The sequence below is a fragment of the Lepus europaeus genome, chromosome 7, assembly GCF_033115175.1.
Source record: "Lepus europaeus isolate LE1 chromosome 7, mLepTim1.pri, whole genome shotgun sequence".
In the NCBI taxonomy this organism is placed as follows: Eukaryota; Metazoa; Chordata; class Mammalia; order Lagomorpha; family Leporidae; genus Lepus; species Lepus europaeus.
Window position 1 is genome coordinate 65,203,378 of NC_084833.1, and position 27,946 is coordinate 65,231,323.

A 27,946-nucleotide genomic window follows, 5' to 3' on the forward strand; every position below is an offset into this window, starting at 1 on the left:
CATACAGTATTTGTCCTTTGGCTTATTTCACTTAACGTAATGTCTTCAAGGTTTATCTGTGTTACAGCATGTGCCAGAAATTCCTTCCTTGAAGACTGAATGCTATTCTATTGTTTAAACGTACCACATTTTGTTCATTCATTCGTCTGTGAACTCATGCATTGGTCTATCCCTGAGATATTGTAAATACTGCTACTTCAAACATGAGTGTACAAATACCTCTTTGAGAACTTGTTTTTTATTCTTTTGCATATTTGCCCAGCTATAGATCCCAGGTTATATGGTATAATTCTTTTAGTACATTATTATACTAGCTTTGCTAGTATTTTGTTGATGATTATATATCTATATTTATATCTATATTTATAAAGGATATTGGTTATAGTTTTCTTGTGTGTGTGGTTTTTTTTTTTTTTTTTTGCTAGTTGTGGTGTCAGGGTAGCACTGGACTCATAGAATGAGTTATGAAGTGCTTCCTCCTTTTTTTGTTTCATTTGAAGACTTTGAGAATAATTTTTGGTTTTTCTTTTATATGATTAGTAGAATTCACCAGTTAAATATTCTGATTCTGGGCCTTTTTTTTTTTTTTTTTTTGCTAGCAGTCTTAGGATTATTGATTCAATCTGTTGCTGTTACAGATATATTCAGATTTTCCATTTCTTCCCTTTTCAGTAGTTTGTGTGTCCCTAGGAACTTCCATTTGATCTAGGTTATCTGATTTGTTGAAATGTGATTCTTCACAGTTTTCTTCGATTATCCTTTTATTTCTGTAAGGTTATTGGCAGTGTTTCCACTTCTGTTCCTGATTTTGGTGATTTGGGTTTTCTTTGTTTTTTCCCCTTGGTCAGTTTAACTTAAGATTTGTCAATGTTGTTGATCTTTCAAAAGAACCAACTTTTGTTTTTGTTGATTTTTCTCTGTTTAAAAAATTTTTTATTCTGTAGGTTTAATCTTTCTATATCCTTCTTCCTCCTTATTTTGGAATTGGTTTCTTCTTTTTCTAGTTCCTAAAGGAACTTCTTTTTTTATATGTTTATAACTACAAATTTTCCTCTGAGCATTGCATCCCTTAAGTTTTGATGTGATTTGTTTTCATTGCATTAATATCATTTGTAAGTCACCTTGAGATTTGTTCTTTGATTTACTGTTTATTGAGAGTGTGTTATTTACTTAGTACATTTGTGAATTTTCCAAATTCCTTTCTGTTACTGATTTTTAGTTTTATTTCATTACACTCTGAGAAGGTACTTTGTATGGTTTTTGATTTTATAAAAGTTATTGTTTTGTAAATAAACATCTGTCCGAAGGTGGAGAATATCCCAGCACTAATTGTGCTCTACATAATTGCAAGCAGGTTGTTGACATCTCTGGTTATTTTTCCCTTCAACTTTGTCAGTTTTTGTTTCGTATATATTTTATTACAGGTTCTTATTTGCTTATGCTTATACCTTCTTGACTCCTGTTAGTTATAGAATGTCCTCCTTTGTCTTATAAGAACTTTTGTTTTAAAGTCTGTTTGTGTGATACTAGGATAGCTAGATCAGCTCTCTTTCAATGACTGCTTACATGAAATACAATTTTCCAGGGCTGACACTGTGGCTTAGTAAGCTGAACCTTTGCCTGTGGTCCAGGTATCCCACATGGGCTCCGGTTCATGTTCCGGCCGCTCCTCTTGGTGTTATTTCTTCCTTAAATATGATAGAATTAATCAGTGAAACCATTTGCATGCAAATTCTTTGTCATTCTTGTTTTAGGATTTGTTTGGGGGCCAGTACTGTGGCATGGCTAATAAAGCCACCGCCTATGGTGTCCAGCATCCCATTTGGGTGCTGGTTCGAGTCCTGGCTGCTCCATTTCCAATACAGCTCTCTACTATGGCCAGGGAAAGCAGCAGAAGATGGCTCAAGTCCTTGGGCCCCTGCACCCATGTGGGAGACCTGGAAGAAGCTTCTGGCTCCTGATTGGCCCAGCTTCAGCTGCTGAGACCATTTGGACAGACAGAGTGGTTAGTGAGAGAGACAGAGAGAAAGGTCTTCCTTTTTGCCGTTGGTTCACCCTCCAATGGCCGCTGCGGCCGGCGCTTCTCTCTGATCCGAAGCCAGGAGCCAGGTGTTTCTCCTGGTCTCCCATGTGGGTGCCAGGGCCCAAGGACTTGAGCCATCCTCCACTGCCTTCCCGGGCCATAGCAGAGAGCTGGCCTGGAAGAGGGGCAACCGGGACAGAATCCAGCGCCCTGACCGGGACTAGAACCCGGTGTGCCGGTGCCACAAGGCGGAGGATTAGCCTGTTAAGCCATGGCGCCGGCCTCTCTGTTCTTTTTATGAGAGGATTTTCGATGACTTATTCATTAAAGTAGATCCTACAGGGCTGTTTAACTATTGTTGTTTTCCTGGTGTGTCAGTTTTGACAATTTGAATATTTTTAAGGAATTGTCTAATTTACATTGTCAAATTTATTAGCATAAAATTGTTTATGGTATTCTAATATCATTTTAATGTTTTTAGTAAAGTGACTTTTAAAAATGCTTATACTGGCATTATAAATGCAGATACTTAATGTGGTGCTTATTATATACCTTTCATTTCACAAATATTAAGTATTTCAGTTGCCACAATAATTTTTGAGGTAAATACTATTAACATCTCCACATTACCAGTGAAAAAAACAAAGTTAAACTCAGAGAGTTTAGGTGCCTTGCTTAAAATTACAGAAATGTTAAGGAGTTGAATTGAAATCCTGATGGTCTGGGTCCAGTCTTTTTTCCTTATCTAATATTTTCTTTTAAAGATTTATTTATTTATTTGGAAAGCAGAGTTACAAAGAGGCAGAGGCAGAGAGAGACAGAGGTCTTCCATCCACTGGTTCACTCCCCAGATGGCCGCAACAGCCAGAGCTGGGCTGATTTGAAGCCAGGATCCAGGAGCGTCTTCTGGGGCTTCCATGTGAGTGTAGGGGCCCAAGCACTTGGGCCATCCTCCACTGCTTTCGCAGGTGCATTTAGTAGGGAGCTGGGTTGGAAGTGGAGCAGCCAGGTCTCGAATTGGCACTCTTATGGGATGCTGGCACTGCAGGCAGCAGTTTTACCTGCTTCGCCACAGTGCTGGACCCCCTTATCCACTATTTACTTCATCTTTCTTAAAGATGGCAGAAACCCATCTTCCATTCTTCTTGTAGAATGATGCTGTCTTCTCTTTAGAAACTGTCGTTACTCCTTTGTACCACCGAGTGGAAATGTTTGTTTCTATATTCCTAATTAGAACTTGGAATGCATTTTTCCCACAAAAACTACATATGATGGCTAGGCATATTTGAAAATATTACTGTTCATACTCTTTAAAAATTTTTTTAAAGATTTTGTTTGTTTATTTGAGAGGCAGAGTTACAAAGAGAGAGAGAGAAAGAGAAAGGTCTTCCATTTGCTGGTTCACTTCCCAAATGGCCTCAAAGGGCAAGCTGAGCTGATCCAAAGCCAGGAGCCAGGAGCTTCTTCCAGGTCTCCCACGAGGGTGCAGGGGCCCAAGGACTTGGGCCATCTTCTGCTGCTTTCCCAGGCCATTAGCAGAGAGCTGGATCTGAAGAGGAGCAGCCGGGACATGAATCGGCACCTGTAAGGGGTGGTGGTGCCACAGGTCGAGGCTTAGTCTATAATCCCACAGCAGCAGCCCATTAATATTCTTCTTGAGTCATATAATATGTTAAAAAGATTTCTGGAGCTTCTTTGGGAAGTTCACTGGAGTTTACAATGAGAAACATTGTTTCTGTAGGAAACAGAAGACAATTCAAATCCTGCCTGAAAGAGTAGACATGTAGGAGGAATTAACTCGTAGAAATCTCTAAAATTTCAAATTGTTTATTGTAAATTTTCCTTTTTAAATAAAATAAGTGTGATTAACTTGTGCACAGATTTGTTTGTTTTGGTTAATTTTTTGATAACCGTCTTTCAGGGTTACTCAAGTGCTCAGAAGAGTAACCTTCAGGTGGATCTGAACTGCGTTCGCAATTCTTATGATGTCTTCTCTTTGCTACGGTAAGAAACTTCCTGGGGTCCTCCTGAATTCTAAACACTCTGCCTTATTTTGAGTTTGTGACATATCTGATGTGAGGAGGTGTGCAGGAACTTTTGAAGCTATTACTCAGGCTTAGCATTTTTAAGTGAAGGCTTCATGGGCTATAGTGATTTAAGTTTATCTGGTTCACAAAGCCTTTGGAAATTCATTTCCTTTTTCTGGACTGGGGGAGGGTGGTTAAAGCCGGTGATCTTGAAGCAGGCAAGTGATCTGTTTTCTGGCATCCTGCACTCTAGAGAGCAGCACTCAGAGGTGTACAATTTAGACACACTGAAGTCTTAACAGCTGCAGTATCATCAGAACAGCCCCCTGGCAGCCCCAGCCAGGGCTTAGGGCTTTGACCTGCTGATCCTCTTGAAGGAATCATGTTTGGCAAACCAAAGGGGCTTTGTATGAATCTAATGCTTAGAGGCCTAAATGTCTCAGCTCTGTATTTTCATAATGTCTGGGCTTAATTTTGAAAGATTTTGAAATTTGGCTTTAATTTCAGATGTGGTAGATCATCAAGGAAATTTTCCCAAGGGGCAAGCTACCAAAATAAATGTAATTCAGAATAAAGTTAACAGTGACATTCAACCTGTGTTCACCCTACTCAGACAGATTGTTCATTGAAATTTGATTTTGGCAGGATTTTTCTAATGTTGACATAACACATCATAAATTTCAGACTGTCAGACATGCTCTATATATCTACCAGAGGAAGAGCCCAGAAGGACGACTGGAGAAGTGGTTATTTTATAAGCATTATAAGATTGGCCTTTCATTTTTAAATGCTGACTCTTGTACATGATGCTGTAGTCTCATGGACTGTGTAAATTACTCTGAAGTAACAACGATTTTGACTTCAGTAAGCACATGTTTGATGGCTTGAGTCTTGTCTGAGAGATGCCTTCGTCTTGACTGATAGAACAGGGCTGGGGAGCTTTTTTTCTGCCAAGGAACCATTTGGATTTTTATAACGTGATTTGCAGGCCATACAAAATTATCAGCTTAAAAATTAGCCTGCTATAGATTTATTGAATTTCAAGTCCCAACTGTGGTTGCCTTGGCAGGGCCAGAACAAATGAGTTTGTGGGCCTTATAGGGCCTGTAGGCCAGATATACCCCACCCCTGGCTTAGAATATATAACAGAACAGACAGGGCTTAGTAATTAGAGTGGAAATAGAAAGTGGGGGCTGTCAAAGTAGATTCATAATTTTTAAGATTTATTTATTTGAAAGAGTTATACACACACACAGAGAGAGAGAGAGAGAGAGAGAAAGTCTTCCATCTGCTGGTTCACTCCCCATTTGGCTACAATGGCCGGAGCTGCGCCAATCTGAAGCCAGGAGCCAGGAGCTTCTTCTGAGTCTCCCACGCGAGTACAGGGGCCCAAGCACTTGGGCCATCTTCTACTGCTCTCCCAGGCCATAGCAGAGAGCTGGATTGGAAATGGAGCAGCCGGGACTTGAACTGGCGCCCATATGGGATGCCGGCACTGTAGGTGGCAGCTTTATCCTCTATGCCACAGCGCTGGCCGCCAGATACAAATATTTGAATCTATTCAGTTTGGGACACATTGAGTTTATTTTATTTCTTTTTAAAAATCTATTTATTTATTTGAAAGGCAGAGTTACAGGGAGGGAGGGAGGGAGGGAAGGGGGGGGAGAGAGAGAGAGAGAGAGAGAGAGAGAGAGAGAGAGAGAGAGAGAGTGAATGTTAGTCTTCCATCCACTGGTTCACTCCTGAGATGGTCACAATGGCCGGAGCTGTGCCAATCCGAAGCCAGGAGCCAGGAGCCAGGAGCCAGGATTTTCTTCCAGGTCTCCCAAGTGGTGCAGGGGTCAAGGACTTGAGCCATCTTCCACTGCTTTCCCAGGCTATAGCAGGAGCTGGATTGGAAGATGCCGGCACTGCAGGTGGCTTTTCTGCTGTGTCCCAGTGCTGGCCCCGACACATTGAGTTTTAAGCAATAAAAAAACAATATCTAGAAATAGTTTTAAATTTTAATAAGCCACTAATGTTTCTTTACCTCTGTTCCCTTCTGTAAAATGAATATATGGATACAGTTATTTTAAAGATATTTTCTAAGTGAGATTGTGTGATGTTATTAGAAAAAGCAATAGAAGTGAAAGAAAAACTACCAAGTTAGAAAAGGATTTGGAAGGATAGTGTAGCATTTTAGAAGCTAAAAAGAGAATGGTTTCAGCCGGCGCCATGGCTCACTAGGCTAATCTTCCACCTGCGGCGCTGGCACCCTGGGTTCTAGTCCCGGTCGGGGCACCAGATTCTGTCCCGGTTGCTCCTCTTCCAGTCCAGCTCTCTGCTGTAGCCCGGGAGGGCAGTGGAGGATGGCCCAGATCCTTGGGCCCTGTACCCGCATGGGAGACCAGGAGAAGCACCTGGCTCCTGGCTTCAGATCAGCACTGTGCGCGGCCGCAGCGGCCATTGGAGGGGGAACCAACGGTAAAGGAAGACCTTTCTCTCTGTCTCTCTCTCTCTCTCACTGTCCACTCTGCCTGTCAATAAATAAATAAATAAATAAAAAGAGAATGGTTTCAAGGAATTTTGAAAACTTTGTGATAAAATAAGACAGCAGGAACTGAAGGAAGACTGTTGGATCTGTGGAGCAATGTGGTACGCTAGAGAATGTTTTGATTAACATGGTGAGCTGCCTTTAGTTATCTCAGATTTATCCTAATTAATTAACTTCTCTAATTCTTCTAAAAGGTGAAGCAGTGATGTTACACATTTGTGTAATTTAGACTTCACTACACAAATATGCATCTTCTGCTCTAGTAAATATTCCACCGTTACCATGGTTTTTGCCATAGAAGTGTTTTTTAGGAAGCTTAGTTTGTCCCTGTCACTTTAAACTGTTCCTTGTTTCCTCTCTTTCTTCTTTTTTAAAGGATTTATTTATATATTTGAAAAGTCAGAGTTACAGCGAGAGAGGGAGAGACAGAGACGAGAGAGGAGAGAGAGAGAGAGAGAGATGTCTTCCATCCTCTGGTTCATTCCCCAAATAGCTGCACTGGGATGCCAGAGCCGCAGATGGCAGCTGTCCCTGCTATGCTGCAGCGCTGGCCCTGGTCCTTCCTCTCTAACTCAGGCAGCATTGCCCACAGATGGAGACATTGAAGAAAATATTCCACTTCTTTTTCCCGTGCTTTCTTGGTCTGTTAAATAGGAGCCACTTGATTTGTTTTTATTTTGTTTGTTTGTTTGTTGAAAGAGTGGACAGTGAAAGAGAGAGAAACAGAGAGAAAGGTCTTCCTTTTCCATTGGTTCACCCCCAGTGGCCACTGCGGCCGGCGCACCACGCTGATCTGAAGCCAGGAGCCAGGTGCTTCCTCCTAGTCTTCCATGTGGGTGCAGGGCCCAAGCACTTGGGCCATCCTCCACTGCACTCCCGGGCCATAGCAGAGAGCTGGACTGCAAGAGGAGCAACTGGGACAGAATCCGGTGCCCCGACCGGGACTAGAACCTGGGGTGCCGGCGCCGCAGGCGGAGGATTAGCCTAGTGAGCCGCGGCGCCAGTCTTGATTTATATTACATGAAAACACAGAGTCTGGTATCACTGAACTGTATAAAGTTTTCAGTGTTGTAAGGAATCAGCATTAGAACCCAGGCTTTCTGCTTCTGTTTGTTGAGAGTGTGTTCTAGTTAAGAATCTTCACTATACTGCTATACCACTACTGTGCTTGTGTTCTCTCTCTCTCTCCTTTTAAAGATTTATTTTATTTATTTGAAAGTCACAGTTACAGAGAGAGAGGTCTTCCATCTGATGGTTCACTCCCCAAATGGCCGCAATGGCCGGAGCTATGCTGACCCAAAGCCAGGAGCCGGGAGCTTCCTCCAGGTCTCCCACGTGGGTGAGGGGCCTAAGGACTTGGGCCATCCTGTACTGCTTTCCCTGGCCATATCAGAGAGCTGGATTGGAAGAGGAGCAGCCAGGACACGAACCGGTGCTCATATGGGATGCCGGCACCTCAGGCCAGGGCTTTAACCCGCTGTGCCACAGTGTTGGCCCTATGTGTTCTCTCTTGACTTGTTTCCATGTGACTGTCACAGAGAAATGGAAAATCTTTTTTTTTTTTTAAGATTTTTATTTATCTATTTGAGAGGCAGAATTACAGAAAGAGGAAGGGAGAGATAGAGAGAGGTCTTCCATTCCCTGGTTCACTCTCCAAATGGCTGCAGCGGTGGAGCTGCGCCCATTTGAAGCCAGGAGCCAGGAGTTTCCTTCTGGGTCTCCCACATGAAAGCATGGACCCAGCACTTGGGCCATTTTCCACTGCTTTCCCAAGAGTATTAGCAGGTGCTGGTATCTCAGGGGGCAGCTTTACTTGATATGCTGGCTCCTAGGGGTTTATTTTCAGGTAAACAGACTTTTGATTACAGGTTCCTTTGTTATTTTTGATCCTTTAGGATGTTCACCACAAGGTGTCAATGTTGTTCTTTAACTGGCATTTGAAATTCCATTCATCTTTTTTATTGTGGGGTGACAAAAGTAGGGCACTTCAATAGAATATAAAGTGCTTATGTCATTTTAGAAGTTAACTTTTAACTATATTTTTATTCTTTCTAGATTGAAAAATATAAGCTTTTTAGATAGTTTTCTCTTTCTGGTTCTTTTTTACATTTTAAAAAATCTTGTTGGTGATAAGGAGTTATTGAAAGAATACAGAAAGGAATGACATGGTCGAGTTAGCAACTTACAGTTGTAACCAGAGAGAACCTGAGGGCGAGACTGGGAGCCCAGGGTCCTCTCTAGCCCTGCCTGTTCTCTGAGATGGAGAGATTATTTTTGTATTAAAAAGCTCATTCTTTTTTCTTATATTCCCTAAAAGCGGTAGCTCTATTATAGCGGTTTTCTTCTAGTATAGCTTTTTCCCTCTTCCTCTTCTGAAATGGCTATCTGCCAGTTTAATAAATAGGATTCCAGTGGGAAAGTGAAGGACTTTGGTTCTCCATGGAGGTTCCAGTCCTGAAACTGCCATGTGCAGGTAGACTGGATGTAGAAATTGGGGCTGATGACTGAACTTTTCTGTACCTCAGCCTAATCTAATGGGGATTTTATTTCTCTCCTACTATTAGGAATACTGTGAGAATTTTGTAAAGTAAAATATTTCAAAGATCCTGGGACAGTTATAGCAAATAGTGGGCATTCAATAGCCATTAGTTTTCTTCTTTCCGTTTGGGTCCCTCATCTTGGAATTAACTTTCTGTTTTTTTGTTTTTTTTTAACTTTTATTTAATGAATATAAATTTCCAAAGTACAGCTTATGGATTACAATGGCTTCCCCCTCTCCCCATAACTTCCCTCCCACCCGCAACCCTCCCCTTTCCTGCTCCCTCTCCCTTTCCATTCACATCAAGATTCATTTTCAATTCTCTTTATATACAGAAGATCAGTTTAGTATATATTAAGTAAAGATTTCAACAGTTTGCCCTCACGTAGCAACACCAAGTGAAACATACTGTTGGAGTACTAGTTATAGCATTAAATCACAATGTACAGCACATTAAGGACAGAGATCCTACATGATATTTTTTAAAGAATTGATTAATTTTCTATGCAATTTCCAATTTAACACCAAGTTTTTTTTTTCATTTTCAATTATCTTTATATACAGAAGATCAATTCAGTATATACTGAGTAAAGATTTCATCAGTTTGCACCCACACAGAAACACAAGGTGTAAAAATACTGTTTCAGTACTAGTTATGTTACCGGAGAAATTGCAGGGTTCTTGTCTTCGCGCAAGAAAGAATTCAGGCGTGAGACAGAGAGTAGTGGGAGGTAAAATAGCAAGCTTTATTAGGAAGGAACATCTGTAAGGACGGATGGGCACCTCTCCAGACAGGACCTGAGAGAGAGTGCCCAGTCCCTCAGACTGGGGGAGAGCGGGGCTGCATGGGTGAGTAGAGAGTACACCCGGCCAGGCCAGGCGGGCGGCTCAGCAAAGATGCAGAGAGCTGAGCGCACAGTCCAGTTGAGGCTGGGGGTTTTAAGGAGATGGGTCTTGCTTCCCCACCTCTGCTCCTCTTGGAACAAAGGGCTTTATGGATGCAAATATTATCAGACCTGAGGAAGGGAGCAGGGTGTTTGAGATGCAGATACTGGGCTGCACCTGGGAGATTGTGGAAGATTTATCAGGCAGGAAGCAGGAGGGGTGAGGGCCTCCACCTGGCAGGTTATCAGGTAAAAGGGGGCAGGGCAGACAGGATACGAAATCTGGGCTTCCCCTGAAACATTGTTAGGATGACTTTGAGATGCAGATGCATATAGATGTCTTCTCTTTAGGCCTGTCACACACACATAAGCTCTAACTGACTTCCTACCTAACAGTTATAGCATTACTTCACTTTGGACAACACATTAGGGACAGATCCCACATGAGACATAAGTACACAGTGACTCCTGCTGTTGATTTAACAATTTGACACTCTTGTTTATGGCGTCAGTAATCTCCCTAGGCTCTAGTCATGAATTGCCGAGGCTATTGCAGCTCAATTCACAATAGCTAAGAGCTGGAACCAACCCAAATGCCCATCAACAGTAGACTGGATAAAGAAATTATGGGACATGTACTCTATAGAATATTATACAGCAGTCAAAAACAATGAAATCTGGTCATTTGCAACAAGATGGAGGAATCTGGAAAACATCATGCTGAGTGAATTAAGCCAGTCCCAAAGAGACAAATATCATTTGTTTTCCCTGATCGGCGACAACTAACTGAGCACCAAAGAGGAAACCTGTTGAAGTGAAATGGGCACGATGAGAAACAATGACTTGATCAGCTCTTGTCCTGACTGTTGATGTACAATGTAAATCTTTATCCATTTTAGTATTTTTTTTGTTCTAGTACTAGTGGTTGAACTCTATAATTAATACAGTTATTCTTAGGTGTTTAAATTTTAACTGAAAAGTGATCCCTGTTAAATATAAGAGTGGGAAAAAGAGAGGGAGGAGATGTACAATTTGGGGCATGCTCAATCGGACTTGCCCCAAATGGTGGAGTTAGAAACGTGCCAGGGGACTCCAATACAATCCCATCAAGGTGGCATGTACCAATGCCATCTCAGTAGTCCAAGTGATCATCTTCAGTTCACAATTGATCACACTGATAGGTCTAAGAGTCAAAGGGATCACACAAGCAAGACTAGTGTCTGCTAATGCTAACTGATAGAACCAAAAAGGGAGAGAACGATCCAACATGGGAAGTGGGAGACACAGCAGACTCATAGAATGGCAGATGTCCTAAATAACACTCTGGCCTCAGAATCAGCCCTTAAGGAATTTGGATCTGGCTCAAGAGCCCATGAGAGTATTTTAGGCATGGAAAGCCAAGACACTCTGGGAAAAAAAAAAAAAAAAGAAGACCTAAATGAAAGATTTCTGTGAGTGAGATCCCAATGGAAAGGACGGGGCCATCAAAGAAGGAGGTACCTTTCTCTGAAGGGAGGAGAGAACTTCCACTTTGACTATGACCCTGTCGGAATAAGATCGAAGTCGGTGAACCCTAAAGACTTCCATAGCCTCGGCAACTTTCTGTTTTAAGCCAATGTTCCTTTTCCTTGTTACAACTAAACTTTTCAGTGTAATTTCTCTTTCTCTACTTGCCATTCTACAAGTTACCTTTGTCAGTCTTAAGCAGTCACATTAAAGATGTTTAACATGTTTGCCTTCACTTACTAAGGAAACTGACAGCTTTTGTAAGGAAGAGGTTATTTCATATGGCTATATTTTCTCCTCTCTATCTTACCAGTACCAATTGGTTAATTATTGGGGTTCCTTTGGCTACTGTGTGTAGGACTTGAAGGCATCACTCTTTTCCCTGTGTTTTATTTTCCATTCCACACCTTCAACCAACATATCTGCATCATAGGAACTCTGAAATCCTTATTTCTAGTCCCCACGTCCTTTTTTTTCTAATCTGTATTTTCTAGTGACCGTTCCTGTGCTCCAGGAACCTCAACTGCAGCATGTTCAGAGCTCTACTCTGACTTAATCCTCCTAATCTGTTTTCTCTGGTTATCTAGTGGTATTGTCACCATCCCAGTCATCTAAGCTGGTAATCCTAGTCGTTTTTGGTTTTTCTTGCTCTTCTTTCCTCAGTGATGTAACTACTTGGCTAAAAATCCTGTAGGTTCTTTGGTGAGATATCTCGCCCATCTACCTTTTTCAAATGTTCTCATTTCTTCTTTCCTGGGCTTTTTTTTTGACCTCATAAGTAGTCTCCCTACTTTTCCTCCCTTCCTTCCTTCCTTCCTTCCTTCCTTCCTTCCTTCCTTCCTTCCTTCCTTCCTTCCTTCCTCCCTCCCTCCCTCCCTCCCTCCCTCCTTCCCTCCCTTCCCACTTATTTTGTGGTAGCAACTATTCTAGGTGCTTTACAGTAATTCACTTTATTTCTCGAAGCAACCCTGTGGAAGTCAGCATTCATCACCATGGCTTACATACCCAAAGAGGAGCTGTTTAGGTGGGAGGAAGGTTTGTTCTGGCTTGGGTTTCAGAGGGTCACAGTCTGAGATCAGGCCAGCTCTTTGGTTCAAGCATCTGGTGAGGCCAGAGGATGATGCAGGAAGAATCACATGGCAAACCAGAAAGCAGAGAGACGGGGAGCAGGTTTATTCTCCATATCCCTGTGTCTTACTTTTTAAAGGCACCATGATTCCATTATGGAGACCCACGCTAGCAACCTGACCCAATCCAATCATTTTTCAAAGTTCCCACCTTCAAACACCATGACTGGATCAAGCCTCCACCCTTAATCCATTAAGCATTAACCCAAGATTGGGGTCTGGTTGTGGTGACGAGCCCAATCGTATTCAGACATCCAGACCCTGTGAGGTACGTAGTGTGAGCTGTTCTTCCCAGTTGCAGATGAGGAAATTGAGGTCCAAAGCAGGCGAGTAGCTTACCTGAGGTCACATCCGAGGTCACACGCTGGGATGCTGTCAGAGCCTGTGTTCAAAGCCAGGCCGTCTGGCCTCAGAGTCCACCTTCTTACCCAGCACGTTTTACAGCTTTCCAGCCTTCCGTGCTGCTTCTGCACAGTTTTTCAGCCACATTGCTGCCATAAAAGAATCATCCATTTTGTCACCGTTTGGGCTCACAAATCTTTGAGCTACCGTGTATAGGATGGATAAAGTTCACACTTTTAAATGTGATATCCAAAAGATATTGCTCAAAATACTCCCATAGGGACAATGCCTTCCAGCCTGTAATTAGTAGCTGTCTTTATGGAGAGCATTTATGGGGTTCATAATTAATTTGTTTTCTGATTCTGCCTCCTCTCTTCTCAATACCCCTAAACTATGATCTCTTTCATAAAAGAATCCTGGTATTATTTGGTCTTTGTATTAGCCCTATCACAATGTTTATCATCTTATGTATTAAGTAGATAATAAATGTTGTTTCTGTTGATCAAATTGAACAGTTTTTCAGGTTACATAGAACTAAGGGTTTGCTATTCTGTTGATATATATATATATATATATATATATATATATATATATTTTTTTTTTTTGTAAGGCAGAGTTACAGAGAGAGGGAGCCATAGAAAGAAAGAGAGATCTTCAGTCTGCTGGTTAACTCCCCAGAGGGCTGCAATAGCCAGGGCTGGGTCAGGCCAAAGCCAGGAACCAGGAGCCTCCTCTGGGTGGGTGCAGGGGCCCAAACACTTGGGCCATCTTCCGCTGCTTTTCCCAGACCGTTAGCTGTGAGCTGGCTAGGAAGTGGAGCAGCCAGGATGTTGCAGCTGTGGCTTTACCTGTCACCCCACAACACCGCCCCCGCCCCGTATCTGAAACGTGTTGAAAACACAGTGGTATCTGTGAACCTTCAGCTGCCTCTTTTCTTGCTGCCACAGCCCTTCACGCAGCGTCTGGTGAAAGCTTCAGGACTTGGTGACGTTTAATGCTACCACTTACGTGGCTTTCTCTAAGAGAATTTTATTTGGCTCTCTGCAGGGAAATCCCTCTTCCCCCACTTTGATAGAGGGTAATTTCATCTGTAAAGTTGCCATTTTAGAAGGGGTGCTCACAACAAATAAACTGTCCTTAGGGTGATATTTAGAAAACAGATGGGATGAGAAGTGTAAGTCCATAACTTTGTTTATAATCTTTCAGTTATGGATGTGATAACCAACTTGATTCCAGGAAAGGTTTTTTTCTTCCGCCTTAATAGTCTTTTCCCAAGTGGTAATTGCACACACACAGGCTACTGAGCTGTGAAAAGAAGAGGTCATAAAGTTATGTATAAAGCTTACATACTTTTCCTCGTAGACACTAAACTCTTACCCCGTGTCTATCTGCTTATTTTAAATAGGTTAGAAGAGGGATTAAGAGGATTGCCATTAAGAGATACTAACAAGAATTGGCAGTTGCTGATTTGTTGTGTAATATACTCTTTGATTCCAGAATATAGCTGAGTGATAAATCATATTAGCTACTGCTACTACCTGTAATTGTCACTAGGTTTGGGTTTGTAAATAACCATCTCAATACTTCACATAAAAGGAGAGAGGGAAGGAGAATCCAACTGTAAAGAAAGGCAGACTAAGCCAGGTCCCAGTACATATACATTTTTCCATTATGCCCTTTTGATAATAGAAAGAAAGAGAGAGAGAGAGAGGAAGGAAGGAAGGAAGGAAGGAAGGGAGGGAGGAGGGAAGGAGGGAGGGAGGGAGGAAAGAAAGGAAGAAATTAAAGCTTTTTGAAAGAAAGCAAGTACATGTGTTAAGTATTAGATTTTCAATCAAAATTTAAAATAAAGTGTTAGTATTTAACATAAGTTTTAAACAAAATTTACATTTGTGTGTAATAGCATAGTTTATGCTTGTTTTTCATCTTTATGTATACATGCATAAATGAATATATTTATATAAAGATGCACTTGCATTGTTATAAAAATGGCATTTAAACAAAATGTTAGAGTAATAGAGTAATTTTAGATGAAAGGTCTTTTTTGCCTCTGCCTTGTAACTTTTTTTCTTTAAACCTTTCTCCCCCATCCCCTGCCTGCAAGACAGAACTCATGTCCATGTGAAGCTAGTCAGCCCTTCACCCATGTTAAGAATCTCATGTATTTCCATCTGTATTTCTGTCATGGCTTCCATGAATAGTAGTCATCGATGCGATGTATGTGAATGTGTACTGGACTTTCAAATAAGATGCAAATATTCTTAATAACGATATATAAACCATAAATATATGCATATTATATAAATACACACAGAGTGAGAAATATGCAAAAACTATGGCATACTTCCATCTGCTGGTTTACTCCCCAGATTCCTGTAATAGCTGGGGCTGGACCAAGCTAAAACTAGGAGCAGGGAATTTAATCATGGCCTCCCATGTGGGTGGCAGGGACTCAAGTAGTTTGAGCCATTACCTGCTGCTTGCTGGGACACAGTTTATCAGAAAGCTGGAATCCAAAGTGGAGCCAGGACTTGAACCTAAGCGCTCCAGTATGGGATGTGGGTATACCAAGTGGCATCTTAACTGCTGCACCAAATTACCTGATTTTAATTATTGTTTTACAAAATTGGATAGATATTATATATGAGAATATTTACTCTGCATCTTGCTCTTGTTGTTCAATGTTGATATGCAAATCCTTCCAATTCACTTTTTTTTTAAAACGATTTTATTTATTTGAAAGTTACAGTTACAGACAGTGAGAAGGAGAGACAGAAAGGTCTTCTGTCCACTGGTCCACTCCCCAAGTGGCTGCAACGGCCGGAGCTGCGCCGATCCGAAACCAGGATCTAGGAGCTTTCTTCAGTCTCCCACACAGGTGCAGGGGCCCAAGGACTGGGCCATCCTCTACTGCTTTCCCAGGCCATAGCAGAGAGCTGGATTGGAAGAGGAGTAGCCGGGACACGAACCTGTGCCCATATGGGATGCCAGCGCCGCAGGCAGAGGATTAACTCACTGCACCACAGCGCCAGCCCCCCCACTCTCTCTCTCTCTCTCTCTCTCTTTTTTAAGATTTATTTATTTTATTTGAAAAGCAGAGTTACAGAGAGAGAGAGAAAGAAATATGTATAGAGAGAGATCTTTAATCCGCTGGTTCAGTCTCCAAATGGCTGCAATGGCCAGAGCTGTGCTGATCCGAAGCCAGGAGCTTCTTCCAGGTCTCCCACATGGGTGTAAGGGCCCAGGGACTTGGGCCGTCTTCCACTGCTTTCCCAGGCACATTAGCAGGAAGCTGGATTGGAAGTGGAGCAACCAGGACTTGAACTGGTGCCCGTATGGGATTGGCACTGCAGACAGCAGCTTTAACCCGCCCTGCTACAGCACCAGCCCCTACCAATTACGATACCTTATACAAAAATTTTTTTATTTGTTATGTTATATAATTGCTTTTTTCTATCTACTGGATACTCTTGGATTTAAGAAACCTTTCCTGTGCCTTGATTGTACAGATGTATTTTGTTATCTTTTGCTGTTTATAATATTTTACTTTTTAAATTACAATGTTAATATGATTACTAATTTATTTTCAAGTATATTATATAGGTTTTCCATATCCTGTGAAGTGGTAATTTTCTTCACAGATATTCGGTGTGCCAGCACTTTCCTTTTCCCAATGGATTTAATTACTACTTTTCTTTTATTAAAAGCAAATATGTGCTGCAGTCTAGTTCTGGGTCCCCTTTTTTGTTTTTCTGGTTCTCTGTTTATTTTACCGCTTCCAGATTTATTTAATAACAGTATTTTTTAGTATGTTCTAGGATCAAATAGGGCAAGTCCCTCCTTTGCTATTCTTCCTTTTCTTCCTTTTTGGGCTATTTTAAGAGTTTTTCTTCTGTGTAACCTTTAAGGTTATTTTATCCTATTCTAAAAAAATAAACCTTAGTGGAATTTTAATGAGAACTTTTCTATCAATTGAAATTTCATGCTAACTTTGGGCAAGTTGTCATTTTTATATCAGTGTCCCATTACATTTGTTCATATTTATTTTATTTTTTTCAAGAAAACTTTGTAGTTTTCTTTATATTTTTATTTGCCTTTCCATTTATTCTTAAGTATGTAATAGTTTTATACATTTTGTATAAAATATGCCTTCCATTTCTGTGTACTTATGGCTACTATAGGGAAAGACTATAATTTTAAGAAAATTTTATATTCAATGACCATATCTAATTATTTTTCTTGTGGTTTTTTTTTTTTCTTGTTTAAGATTTATTTATTTACTTGATAGAGAGCAAGGAAGAGAGAGAGAATCTTTGATCAGCTGTTTCACTTTCCAAATGGCTACAACCACCAGTACTGGGCCAGGCCAAATCCAGGAGCTGGAACTCCATGCAGGTCTCCCACTTGATTGGGCGGGGGGCCCACCTACCTGGGCCATCTTCTGCTGCTTTCCAAAGTGCATTAGTGGACAGCCGGATTGAAAGTGGAGCAGCCAGGGCTCAATGGGGCTGCCTATATGATATGCTGGTGTTGCAGGCTGTGGCTTTATCTGCTGCGCCACAGTGTTGGCCCTTCTGTTTTTTTGTTTTTTTAAAGAAAAGTTCTCTTGGTTTTCTTGACATTTCAACATTTGTTAATATTAAACTGTTCTTCCTTTAACTTAATAAGATGCATGGCTTTCCTGATGAGTATATTACTGACTATTATAGTTTAGTCTTTTGATCATGACTATATGTGAGATTATTGTATAGTATTTGTTGCTGTTTTGGGGGTGGTGAGTAACCATTTCTCCCAAGATATTAAAATTGAATTGTGAAGCTCTCCATCTTTTCTGTGTTCCTAATCTGTAAAATGATGGTAATGACAGCGTCTACCTCTTTGGGTTGTTGGGAGGGTTAAACAAATTATTATAGAGTGCTCAGTAGTGTACTTGGGCATAGTTGTACTATATTTATTAATGATTGGCATCATCATCATCATCTGAGACAGATTAAATAATTTGGGGGAATTTTCAGCTCTTTAAAGATTAGAACTTAGCTATTAAATCATCTAGGGTTTTTTAATGGTGAATCTTATTGTAATCCCTGTAGTGCCATCTGCTCTATCCATTTTTTCCTTGATTAATTAATTGCAATTTTTTTTTGGTAGGAAATCATCTATTTCCTCTAGATTTTCAAAATTATTTCTGAACCAGTACATAAAGTTTTATTTTAAAATTCTCTGAATCATTTCAGTAGTTTACAGTACATTTTCTAGTTAAATTCAGAAACAACTCCAATAATTTCGGTTAGAAGTATTTGTTTTATTATGAACTCTTGGACAGGTGCTTTCTGTTGAAGTTGTAGGGGTGTGTGTGTGTGTATGTGTAAGCTGAAAAAAATATTTGAGGTACTTTTTGGGCTTTACATTGTTTCTTGAAGGCCAGTGTTGTGATGCAGTATATTAAGCTATTGCTTGAGATGTCAGATCCCATCTCAAAGAACCAGTTTGAATCTCTACTGCTCTGCTTCTGATCCAGTTCCCTGCTAAGGCACTTGGAAAAGCGTGGAAGTTAGACCAAGTATGTGGGCCCCTGCCACCCGTGTGGGAAGCCTGGATGGAGTTTCTAGCTCCTGGTTTCAGCCTGGCCTAGCCTTTGCTGTTGCGGCCCTTTGGGAAGTGACCCGGCAGATGAAAAAGCTCTCTCTCTTTCATTTCTCTGTCTCTCTCTCTCACTCTTTAATGTTCTTCCTTTCATAAACATCAATAATTCTTATAAAAAATGTTTCTTGGAATGAGAATGGAAAACATAACCTACATAATGTTAGGGAACTTTATGTATCTGGTTCACAATCATTTTCCCTAGCATACACCACCAAAGTGCCCCAGGATAGGATGCATAGAATTTGTTGAATGAATGTATAAACAAATGATTGAAACACAATGTGATGGCATAATAACTGAATAGTAGGTATATTTTTGGAGAAATTTTTAAAATGGTAGATTTAAAATCAACTTTTCAAAGATTATATGTTCTGCCATGATTATACTATATTTTTAATATAAAATAACAATATTTGATTTTGGGCAAAGTGCTTGCTAACTGGAAATGTTCTGTGAAAGCATTGTATGTTAAATGACCTAATTTATTAAATGAGTAGTCAGGACGTACTGAGAGATCCCATAGGATTTACTTTATTTATTTGGAAGGCTAAAGGACACAGAGAGATAATGAGGGGGAGGGAGGGAGGGATTGAGGAAGAGAGAGAGAGAGAGAGAGAGAGAGAGAGAGAGATATCTCCCATTTGCTCATTCTCTTCCCAAATGGCCACCATAGCTGGGGCTACCTTGTGCTTTTGCTAGGAGCCTGAAACTCTATATTGGTCTCCCACGTGTGTGGCAGGGGCCCTAGTACTTGGACCATCTTCTGCTGCTTTCCCAGGAGCATTAGCAGCTCCTGAATCGGAAACAGAGCAGCTGGGACTTGAACTGTGCCACAACACTGGCCCCCTCTCACAGGATTTAACTAGAACTTCTGTGGGCTATTCATGCCGCTAAGTCAGTTTTCTGAAGTTCACTTGAATGTTCAATAGAAAATGGCGACTTAGTGGGTAAATTAAATGAGCCATCCCCAAAACAATGTTTAGAAATCCTGGCTTAGAGCAAAAGTCAATTTTCAAATGTTGTTGAAATAATGAATGAAGAATAAAATCAGTGTAAAGAAATATAGGACAACTCTGAGGGCAATTAAGTATGTAAGTAGTCTTCTATGCACGAGATACTCTCTGTCTCTGCCCCTGTCCATTAATTCTGGCTTGAATCCACAGGGTTGCTTTACTGAGACTGCTTTGTTTAAGATGTCACTGTGAATTAAGGCTTTACCATCACGCCCCTTGTAGCTTCCTTGTAACTTCTACATTCCCACTGGTGCCAGGCATGTTCCAAGGCAGCTTTCCAAGGTTTAGTGATTTCACCCTGGTGTTTCTGCCAATGAAAATAACAAGTTGCCATTAAACACCTACCCCACCCATAACTTGATTTTAACATGTTGTTTTATTAAGAGAATTTATCAGAAATTTTGGGAGAATCAATGCATTATGCTCATGAGTGTATCTCCTGGCCCTTGGACTAATCTTTGTTCTGAAAGTGGGATGTTTCACCTTGGAAGAGAACGTAATAAGACTCAACGTGCTTATTGTTGAGAGTGGACTTTGCATTGACCTCATTCCTACAGTTGGTTCTTTGTGACTGGAAATACTCTATTAACATGAGAAGCCAGATTCTTTCTTTGGGGACTTATATTCTAGTTGGACAGATTTACAGATATAGCAAGCAAGGAGTCCCTCATTCATTGAGAAGTTAATAATAATCTCTAAATATTTTGTGTTCTAGAGTAAGTCAGAATCCTTTTTTTACAAAGGGTCTATTTATGTGCTGGGAGAAGGAAAGCAATGCTTAAGTACCTAAAACATGAAAAGCACTTAAGTGCTAAATACTTAGCATACGTATTTTTGTGATATTCACAATAACCCTGGTTTTACTGGGTAAGCTTGGGAAGTTGAGTTCCTTGTTCCCAAGATACACAGCTAGCAAGTCGTTCAGAGTCCAGGTCTGTCTGATGGGAAAGGCCTTTCCATCGTGCTTCTCCATCTCATGTGGTGGAATTCCCTGTGACATTCCTTTCTCTACTTGAGACTGCCTAATAGCACCCAGACCCCTCCCAGTAAAATTTCTTTGGTAGTGCACCTGAGCATAAAGTGGGCCGGGCATTTTTCAAAGTCCTGTGGCACCCACACAGTGGAGACTTTCACAATAGGCTTTCCTGAGCTCTCCAGAACACGCGTAGTGTACTCCTCATTTCCCCGCCTCCCTGTGGAAGAGTGTTAACTAACACCTGTAGGTTTGCACTGAGGTGTTTCTGTGATTAAGGCCACATGGTTCCTTTTACTTCTTTTCCCTGAGGGTGATAGGTGTGAAGTGACCTGGAGTTCATGCCTTTTCCTTAGTTGGCATCCCTGCCTGTTCTCAGGCTGCTATTCCTTGTTCCTGGACACTGTAGGAAGCATAATGCCATGAAGGTAAAATGACTTTTCCACAGTAGCCCTGGATTTTTTAGCCCTCAGATTTGATTCTTGTGACAGTGCTAGATTCAAACCCTGGAGGAGAACTGGCTTTAAGCAGTTTATGGAGAGATCATCTGGAGATTAAAATTTATGAAAAGTTCCATGTAAGCCAAGAAATTGACTTAACAACATTAAAAAGGAGTTAAGATTATTTTATATTGCATTAATTAAAATATATTGTCCAGGTGGAGGGAAATAATAGTCTTCCTGGACTTTGTGTTTACTAGATCATATTTGGAAAATTCTTCTTTATTTGAGTCCCAATTCACTCTGAGAAAAAGTGAGGGGAGATGGCCAGGATTGGGAATGGTTTTAAAGCATTTGCACAAGAACTGGACGCTATTTTGCCTGCAGAAGAGAGGACTTTGTGGATATAGCTGCTGTCTTTACACAGTTACTTAGTTAATTTCGCAAACAATTTTTGAGTGAGAAGAATTAACAGCACATTTATTGAGTATGCACTGTCTGCCAGGTATGTCCTTTATATCTTGTTTAATCCTTAAACCCATTGGATTGCTGCTATTATTTCTATTTTACTAATGAAGAAAGGGGAATTGACTTATGTGTTATTGCACTGAGATAGACCTGGGGTTTTCTTAATCTGTTTTCTTTCCCTTTTCCCATGCTGTCATTCATATTCTGTAGAGTTTGGGCTCTTTTTGAAGGGATGTAGTTTGGAATGGGACAGATGTATGTGTGTGTGTATTACAGATTTAAGCTGCTGAAATTACTGACTATGATTGAACATGTAAGAGTGAGTGCCTGAGGTTGGCATATTGGATGAATTTTTTGTGTGTATAGAAAGCAATGGTAACGATAGTGGTAGAGTAGTGTGTGTGTGCATGCGTGTGTGTGTATGTGTGTGTGTATAAGGAACTAAAATCTTCTGTTAATAAGCTGGAATAGTCACTGGGAGTACTGTAGATAGTCACAAAAAGAGTAAGTGACAGAATCACATGAACAAATTAGGGGGATGAGGAATTGTAGGGATTGGAGGAAATCCGTGTTTTGGAAAGCAGCAGGGTTGCAAGAAAGACATCTGCTGTATCTCCAGGCTCAGAGTCACACGAGGTATGGGAGAAAATGCTTGACCATGCATGCTCTTATTTAGTTCTCACAACAACCCTATAATAGGGCTACTGTTATCCTCACTTTTAAAGTTTAGCTTGGGGGGCCGGCACTGTGGCGCAGCGGGTTAACGCCCTGGCCTGAAGTGCCAGCATCCCATATGGGCGCTGGTTCGAGACCCAGCTGCTCCGCTTCCGATCCAACTCTCTGCTATGGCCTGGAAAGCAGTAGGGGATGGTCCGAGTCCTTGGGCCACTGCACCTGCATGGGAGACCCAGAGGAGGCTCCTGGCTCCTGGCTTCGGATCGGCACAGCTTGGCCATTGTGGCCAACTGGGGAGTGAACCAGCAGATGGAAGACCTCTCTCTCTCTCTCTCTCTCTCTCTGCTTCTCTTCTCTCTGTGTAACTCTGACTTTCAAGTAAATAAATAAATCTTAAAAAGAAAAAAAAAATAAAGTTTAACTTGGGAATACTGGAAGTGGCATCATGTGAATCCCCAGTGGAAGTCAAAGGGTTGCCGATGTTGATTGACTCAATGCATGAAGATACTTTTTAGCAGTAAGAGTTGCACTAATGGATGTGTTCTTTCAGGAGAGAGTGGGTTCTAGATCTCTCCCTGGAGTGGAGGTTTACCTGCCAAAGTCACTGCTTGCAGCATACCACAGAATGAAATAAGGAGCAAACCAGCATGCAATAGGGGAGGAAGGAAATGGATGTTTGTTAGCTATTGGAAATGGGGCGAGAGACAAGGAGTGAAACAGTTGAGTTAGCTTTTCTTTAAGATTTTTTGATTATATGGTGGATGTAAAGCAGTGTAAATGCCCTCAATGACTCTCAGTTGTCCAGTAGAGGTTTTGAAAGTATTATGCTTGTTTAAAAAAATTTATTTATTTATTTGAAAGAGTTACAGAGAGAGAGGGAGACACACACACACACACACACACAGAGAGAGAGAGAGAGAGAGAGAGAGAGAGAGAGAATCTTCCATTTGCTGCTTCATTCCCCAGATGGCTGCAATGGCCAGGGCTGAGTCAGGCTCAAGCCAGGAACCAGAACCTTCAGTTGGGTCTCCCACATTGGTGCAGGGGTCCAAACACTTGAGACATCTGCTGCTGCTTTTCCCAGGCCATTATCAGGGAACTGGATCAGAAGTGGATCAGCTGGGACATGAATTGATGCCTATAAAGGATGCTGGCGTTGCAGGGGCAGCTTTACCTGCAGCTTTATCACAATGCTGGCCCCGTAAATTATTATTCTTTGAGAGGCAGAGAGACATTTAGATGGATGGACATCCTATCTGCTGATTTATTCCAAGTGCCAGTAATGGCAGGGGCTGGAGCCAGGAATGTAATCCAGGCTTCCCATGAGGGCAGCAGGAACCCACTGCCTCCTAGAGCATGCACTGGGAGGAAGCTGGAGCTGGGAACTGACTCAGGCATTGTGATGTGGGTCACATATATATCTTAACTGCTGGGCTAAATGCGTGCTCTTTCGATTAGATATTTTAAAATGGTTAATTGTATGCTATGTTAGTTTTATTTTGATTTAAAAATATCTGTCTTTAAGCTGGTAGTTCCCATTTTATTCTGCTGAAAACCATTATTCAGAATATTACATAGGAGCCGCTGTGGGTAGAAAGGCAGTTCCTGGCCTTCATGCAGCTTGAGAGTTTGGTGTGTGTATGTGTAAGGATGTATGGCTATGAAGAATAACTCATCCTACAAGGTGGTAAATCTCAAATGCTCCCCACCGCCAAAAGGGTTAGAGTAATTGCTGCTGAGCTTCTAAGAAGGAAGGGCTTGCTTGGTTCTATACCTATTCTTAGTAGATTTGGCACCAAACATCTTCCCAGGTGTCCTACTCTCACTATTGCTAGAATTTTGAGGCAGCTTACTTTGTTCCATTTTCAAGATATTTGAGCTTGAACGATGACATCAGTTGAAGAATTTCTGGAGGAGGATTAGGTTGATATTTTCAAAGAGAATCTTGTCAACTAAAATCTCCTGGGAAAGGACTTAGAGCAAAAATACAGGACTGCTGATCTGCAGGATCGCGGTTTTTGTTAGGCTTGATTTCAGTCTGACAACAATTTTTTAAAGACATATTCCTTTGTTTAAATAAAAAGGACTATTGGTTCAGAATTTTCTCACTAGTTTTTATTAGTATTTTAGGTATTGATTTCTTTTTGTAAGATTTACTTACTTGGAAGAGTTACAGAGAGAGAGGGAGAGACAGAGAACGAGAAATCATCCATCTGCTGATTCATTCCCGAGATAGCCACAACGCCAAGGCTGGGCCAGGGTGATGCCAGGAGCCAGGAGCTTCTTCCAGGTCTCCCACAGGGTGGCAGAGACCCAGGCACTTGGGCCATCCTCCAGTGCTTTTTCCCAGGCTGTTTTCAGGGAGCTGGATTGGAGGTAGAGCAGCTGGGACAGGAACCGGTGCCCATATGGGGTGTAGGCATTGTAGATGGCAGCTTCGCCCAGTAGACCACAATGCTGGTCCCCAGGAATTGATTTTTCACAAAGGTTTTATGAGCATCCTGAGTCACTTCTTTCTTTCTTTCTTTCTTTCTTTCTTTCTTTCTTTCTTTCTTTCTTTCTTTTTTTTTTTTTTTGGACAGGCAGAGTGGACAGTGAGAGAGACAGAGACAGAAAGATCTTCCTTTGCTGTTGGTTCACCCTCCAGTGGCCACTGCAGCCAGCGCGCTGTGGCAGGCGCACTGCACTGATCCGAAGGCAGGAGCCAGGTGCTTCTCCTGGTCTCCCATGGGGTGTAGGGCCCAAGCACTTGGGCCATCCTCCACTGCACTCCTGGGCCACAGCAGAGAGCTGGCCTGGAAGAGGGGCAACCAGGACAGAATACGGCGCCCCGACCAGGACTAGAACCTGGTGTGCCGGCGCCGCAAGGCGGAGGATTAGCCTATTGAGCCGCAGCGCTGGCTGTGAGTCACTTATTTCTTATTTTACTAAACTAGTTGGGAATTTCAACAAACTAGTGTTTTTGTATTATTTTCTAACAACAACAATAAAAAACTTTGTTTTTAGAACAATTTTAAATTTACAGAAACATTACTAAGATGGTGCAGAGTTCCCAATATGTCACAACTTAGCTTCCTCTATTTTTAATGTCCTTTATTAGTATGGTACTTTTATTTCAGTTACTGAGCCGATGTTGATATAATATTATTAACCAAAGCCCATGCTTTATTCAGATGTTTTCCGCCAGTATGTCATCTTGGTTACTGTTAGTCATGTCTCCATATGCCGCTCTGGGCTGTCACAGTTTCTCACTTTTCCTGTTGATGAGCTTGACAGTGTTTTAAAAATTTATATTTATTTTCATCTATTTGCGAAGCAGAGAGGGGAAGAGAAAGAGAGATATCATCCATTCACTGGTTCATTCCACAAATGACTGGGCCAGGCAGAAACCTGGAGCCCAGAACTCCATTAAGTTCCCCTATGTGGGTAGAAGAAGTCCAAGCTCTTGTAACATTGTCTGCTGTCTCCCAGGATGCATTAGCAGGGTGCAATGCTTTAGGAATGGGGGTGCCAGGGTCAGAAATGGAGGAGCCAGGATGCAAACTGGCATGCTGATATGGGATGTAAACATCCCAAGTGGTGGCTTAGCGCACTGCGCTATAATGCCTGCCCCCTTTCACAGTTTTGAGGGTTACTGGTAAGATGTTTTATAGACTGTTGCTCAGTTGAGGTGTCTGATTTTTTTTTTTATTATTATTATTAGATTGGACTTACAGACTTTGAACAGTTTTTAAAAGATTTATTTACTTGAAAGGCAGAGTGACAGAGAGGAAATCTTCCTTTTACTGGTTACTCCCCAAATGGCCACAACAGCCAGGGCTGGAACAGGCTAAAGTCAGAAGCCAAGACTTCCATCCTGGGTAGAAGGGACCCAAGTACCTGGCTGTCTTCCACTGCCTTTTCAGACACATTAACAGGGATCTAAACGGGATCTGGAGCATCCCGGACTCCGACCAGCACTCTGATGTGGGACGTCAGCATCACAAGTAGCATCTTACCTGGTTTCTTCATCTGCTGCACCATAATGCTGGCCTCTAGATTTCCCCAACATTTTTGATGATCTAATAGTTGCAGTTATTGGGGCCAGCATTATGGCTCAGCAGATTAAAGCCCCAGCCTGCAGTGCCAGCATCCCATGTGGGTGCCTGTTTGAGTCCTGGCTTCTCCATTTCCGATCCAGTTCTCTGCTAATGTGCCTGGGAAAGCAGTGGAGGATGGCCCAAGTGCTTAGGCCCTGTACCCATGTGGGTGACTGGAAGAAGCTCTTGGATCCTGGCTTCAGCTTGGCTCACTCCTTGCTGTTGCAGCCATTTGGGGAGTGAACCATCAGATGCACGATCCTTCTCTCTCTCCTCTCTCTGTCTATAACTCTGCCTTTCAAACAAACAGATAAATAAATCTTTAAAAAGTTGTGATTATTTAATTGTGATAATATGTTTAAAAATAAACAAGCATGTTATCATATAATACCTTTATGAATCATGGAGCACGCTGTGATATACTTTGCAGCAAGAATTTTAAATGATGATTTAGGTGCAGGCTTGAGTGCTGACTGGTCAGCTTCTTTTTCTTCTTCTTCTTTTTCTTTTTTTTTAAAGATTTATTTATTTGAAAGGCATAATTACAGAGAGGCAGAGAGCGAGAGAGAGAGGCCTTCCACCAATTGATTCACTCCCCAGATGGCTGCAGCGGCTGGAACTGCGCCAGATCTGAAGCCAGGAGCCAGGAACTTCCTCCAGGTCTCTAATGTGGGTGCAGGGGCCCAAGGACTTGGGCCATTCTCTACTGCTTCCCCAGGCCACAGCAGAGAGCTTGGATCGGAAGAGGAGCAGCCAGGACTTGAATTTGCGCCCAGATAGGATGCTGGAACTGCCAGTGGCAGCTTTACCGGCTATGCCACAGCACTGGCCCCTACTCAACTTCTGAACCAGCTCCCTGGAAATGCACCTGGGAAGACAGCAGAAGATTGTCCAAATGCTGGGGGTCACTGCACCCAAGTGGGAGATGCCAATGGAGTTCCTGGCTCCTGTTCAGCCTGGCCCAACCCTGGTCTTTGTGACTATTTGAGGAGTGAACCAGTGAATGGAAGATTCCCCCTTCCCTACCTTTCTGTCACTCTGCCTTCCTAACATATGACTAAATGTTTTGGATAAAAGATCGCTAGCAACACATCTTGAGAGCCTGTTATTAGTAGGTCCTTGTGCTACTCGGTTAGTAATCCCTCCATTCCATCAGTGCCACTGGGAGCTCTACGCAGAAGACTAGAAGGATGAAAATCAGAGTGCTGCTTTGTGAGAAGCATGTGTTCAGGGCAGCTCTGTGAAGAGGCTGGGTTCAAGCAGGTGGATTTAGACCAAAGGGAGCCTCCTACCTTACTCCTAAATCTAAATCTCAGCTCCAGCTTGCTCAGTCATATCTTTATTTTGGGGTGAATGTTGGTGGAGAGAAAGGAAGCCCCTTGCCATCTCCCATTATAACACTTGACAGGGTGATGTAATTCTTGGATTATTCTCAATTTCCCAGAGGGTTGTACACCTTTGTGTGGACAGGAACTTGGGTGTATCATGCACATGATTATAGATTATAGCACATGTAGGTGTTACATTAACAACGGATAATTGGAGTTTCTCAGGCAGTACAAGCAACAAATTGCCCTTGGGTAGCAGCATTTAGAATGATAGAGAAGCTTGCCTGACATGTTAAATAACTTCTTCTAGATGTTGATCGCACTCCTGCTTAGGAAGCCGTCTTGA

General features: G+C 41.8%; 1 protein-coding gene across 3 annotated transcripts in view; it reads left to right on the plus strand.

Annotated features, from left to right (window-relative positions):
• UVRAG (UV radiation resistance associated) overlaps positions 1–27,946 on the plus strand; it is a 322,825-nt gene that overhangs the window by 97,928 nt on the left and 196,951 nt on the right. For all 3 annotated transcript variants that reach the window (XM_062196734.1, XM_062196732.1, XM_062196733.1), the window contains one exon: positions 3,945–4,027. In XM_062196734.1, coding sequence (XP_062052718.1) covers positions 3,945–4,027 — 83 coding nt within the window. The remainder of the gene's footprint in view (positions 1–3,944; positions 4,028–27,946) is intronic.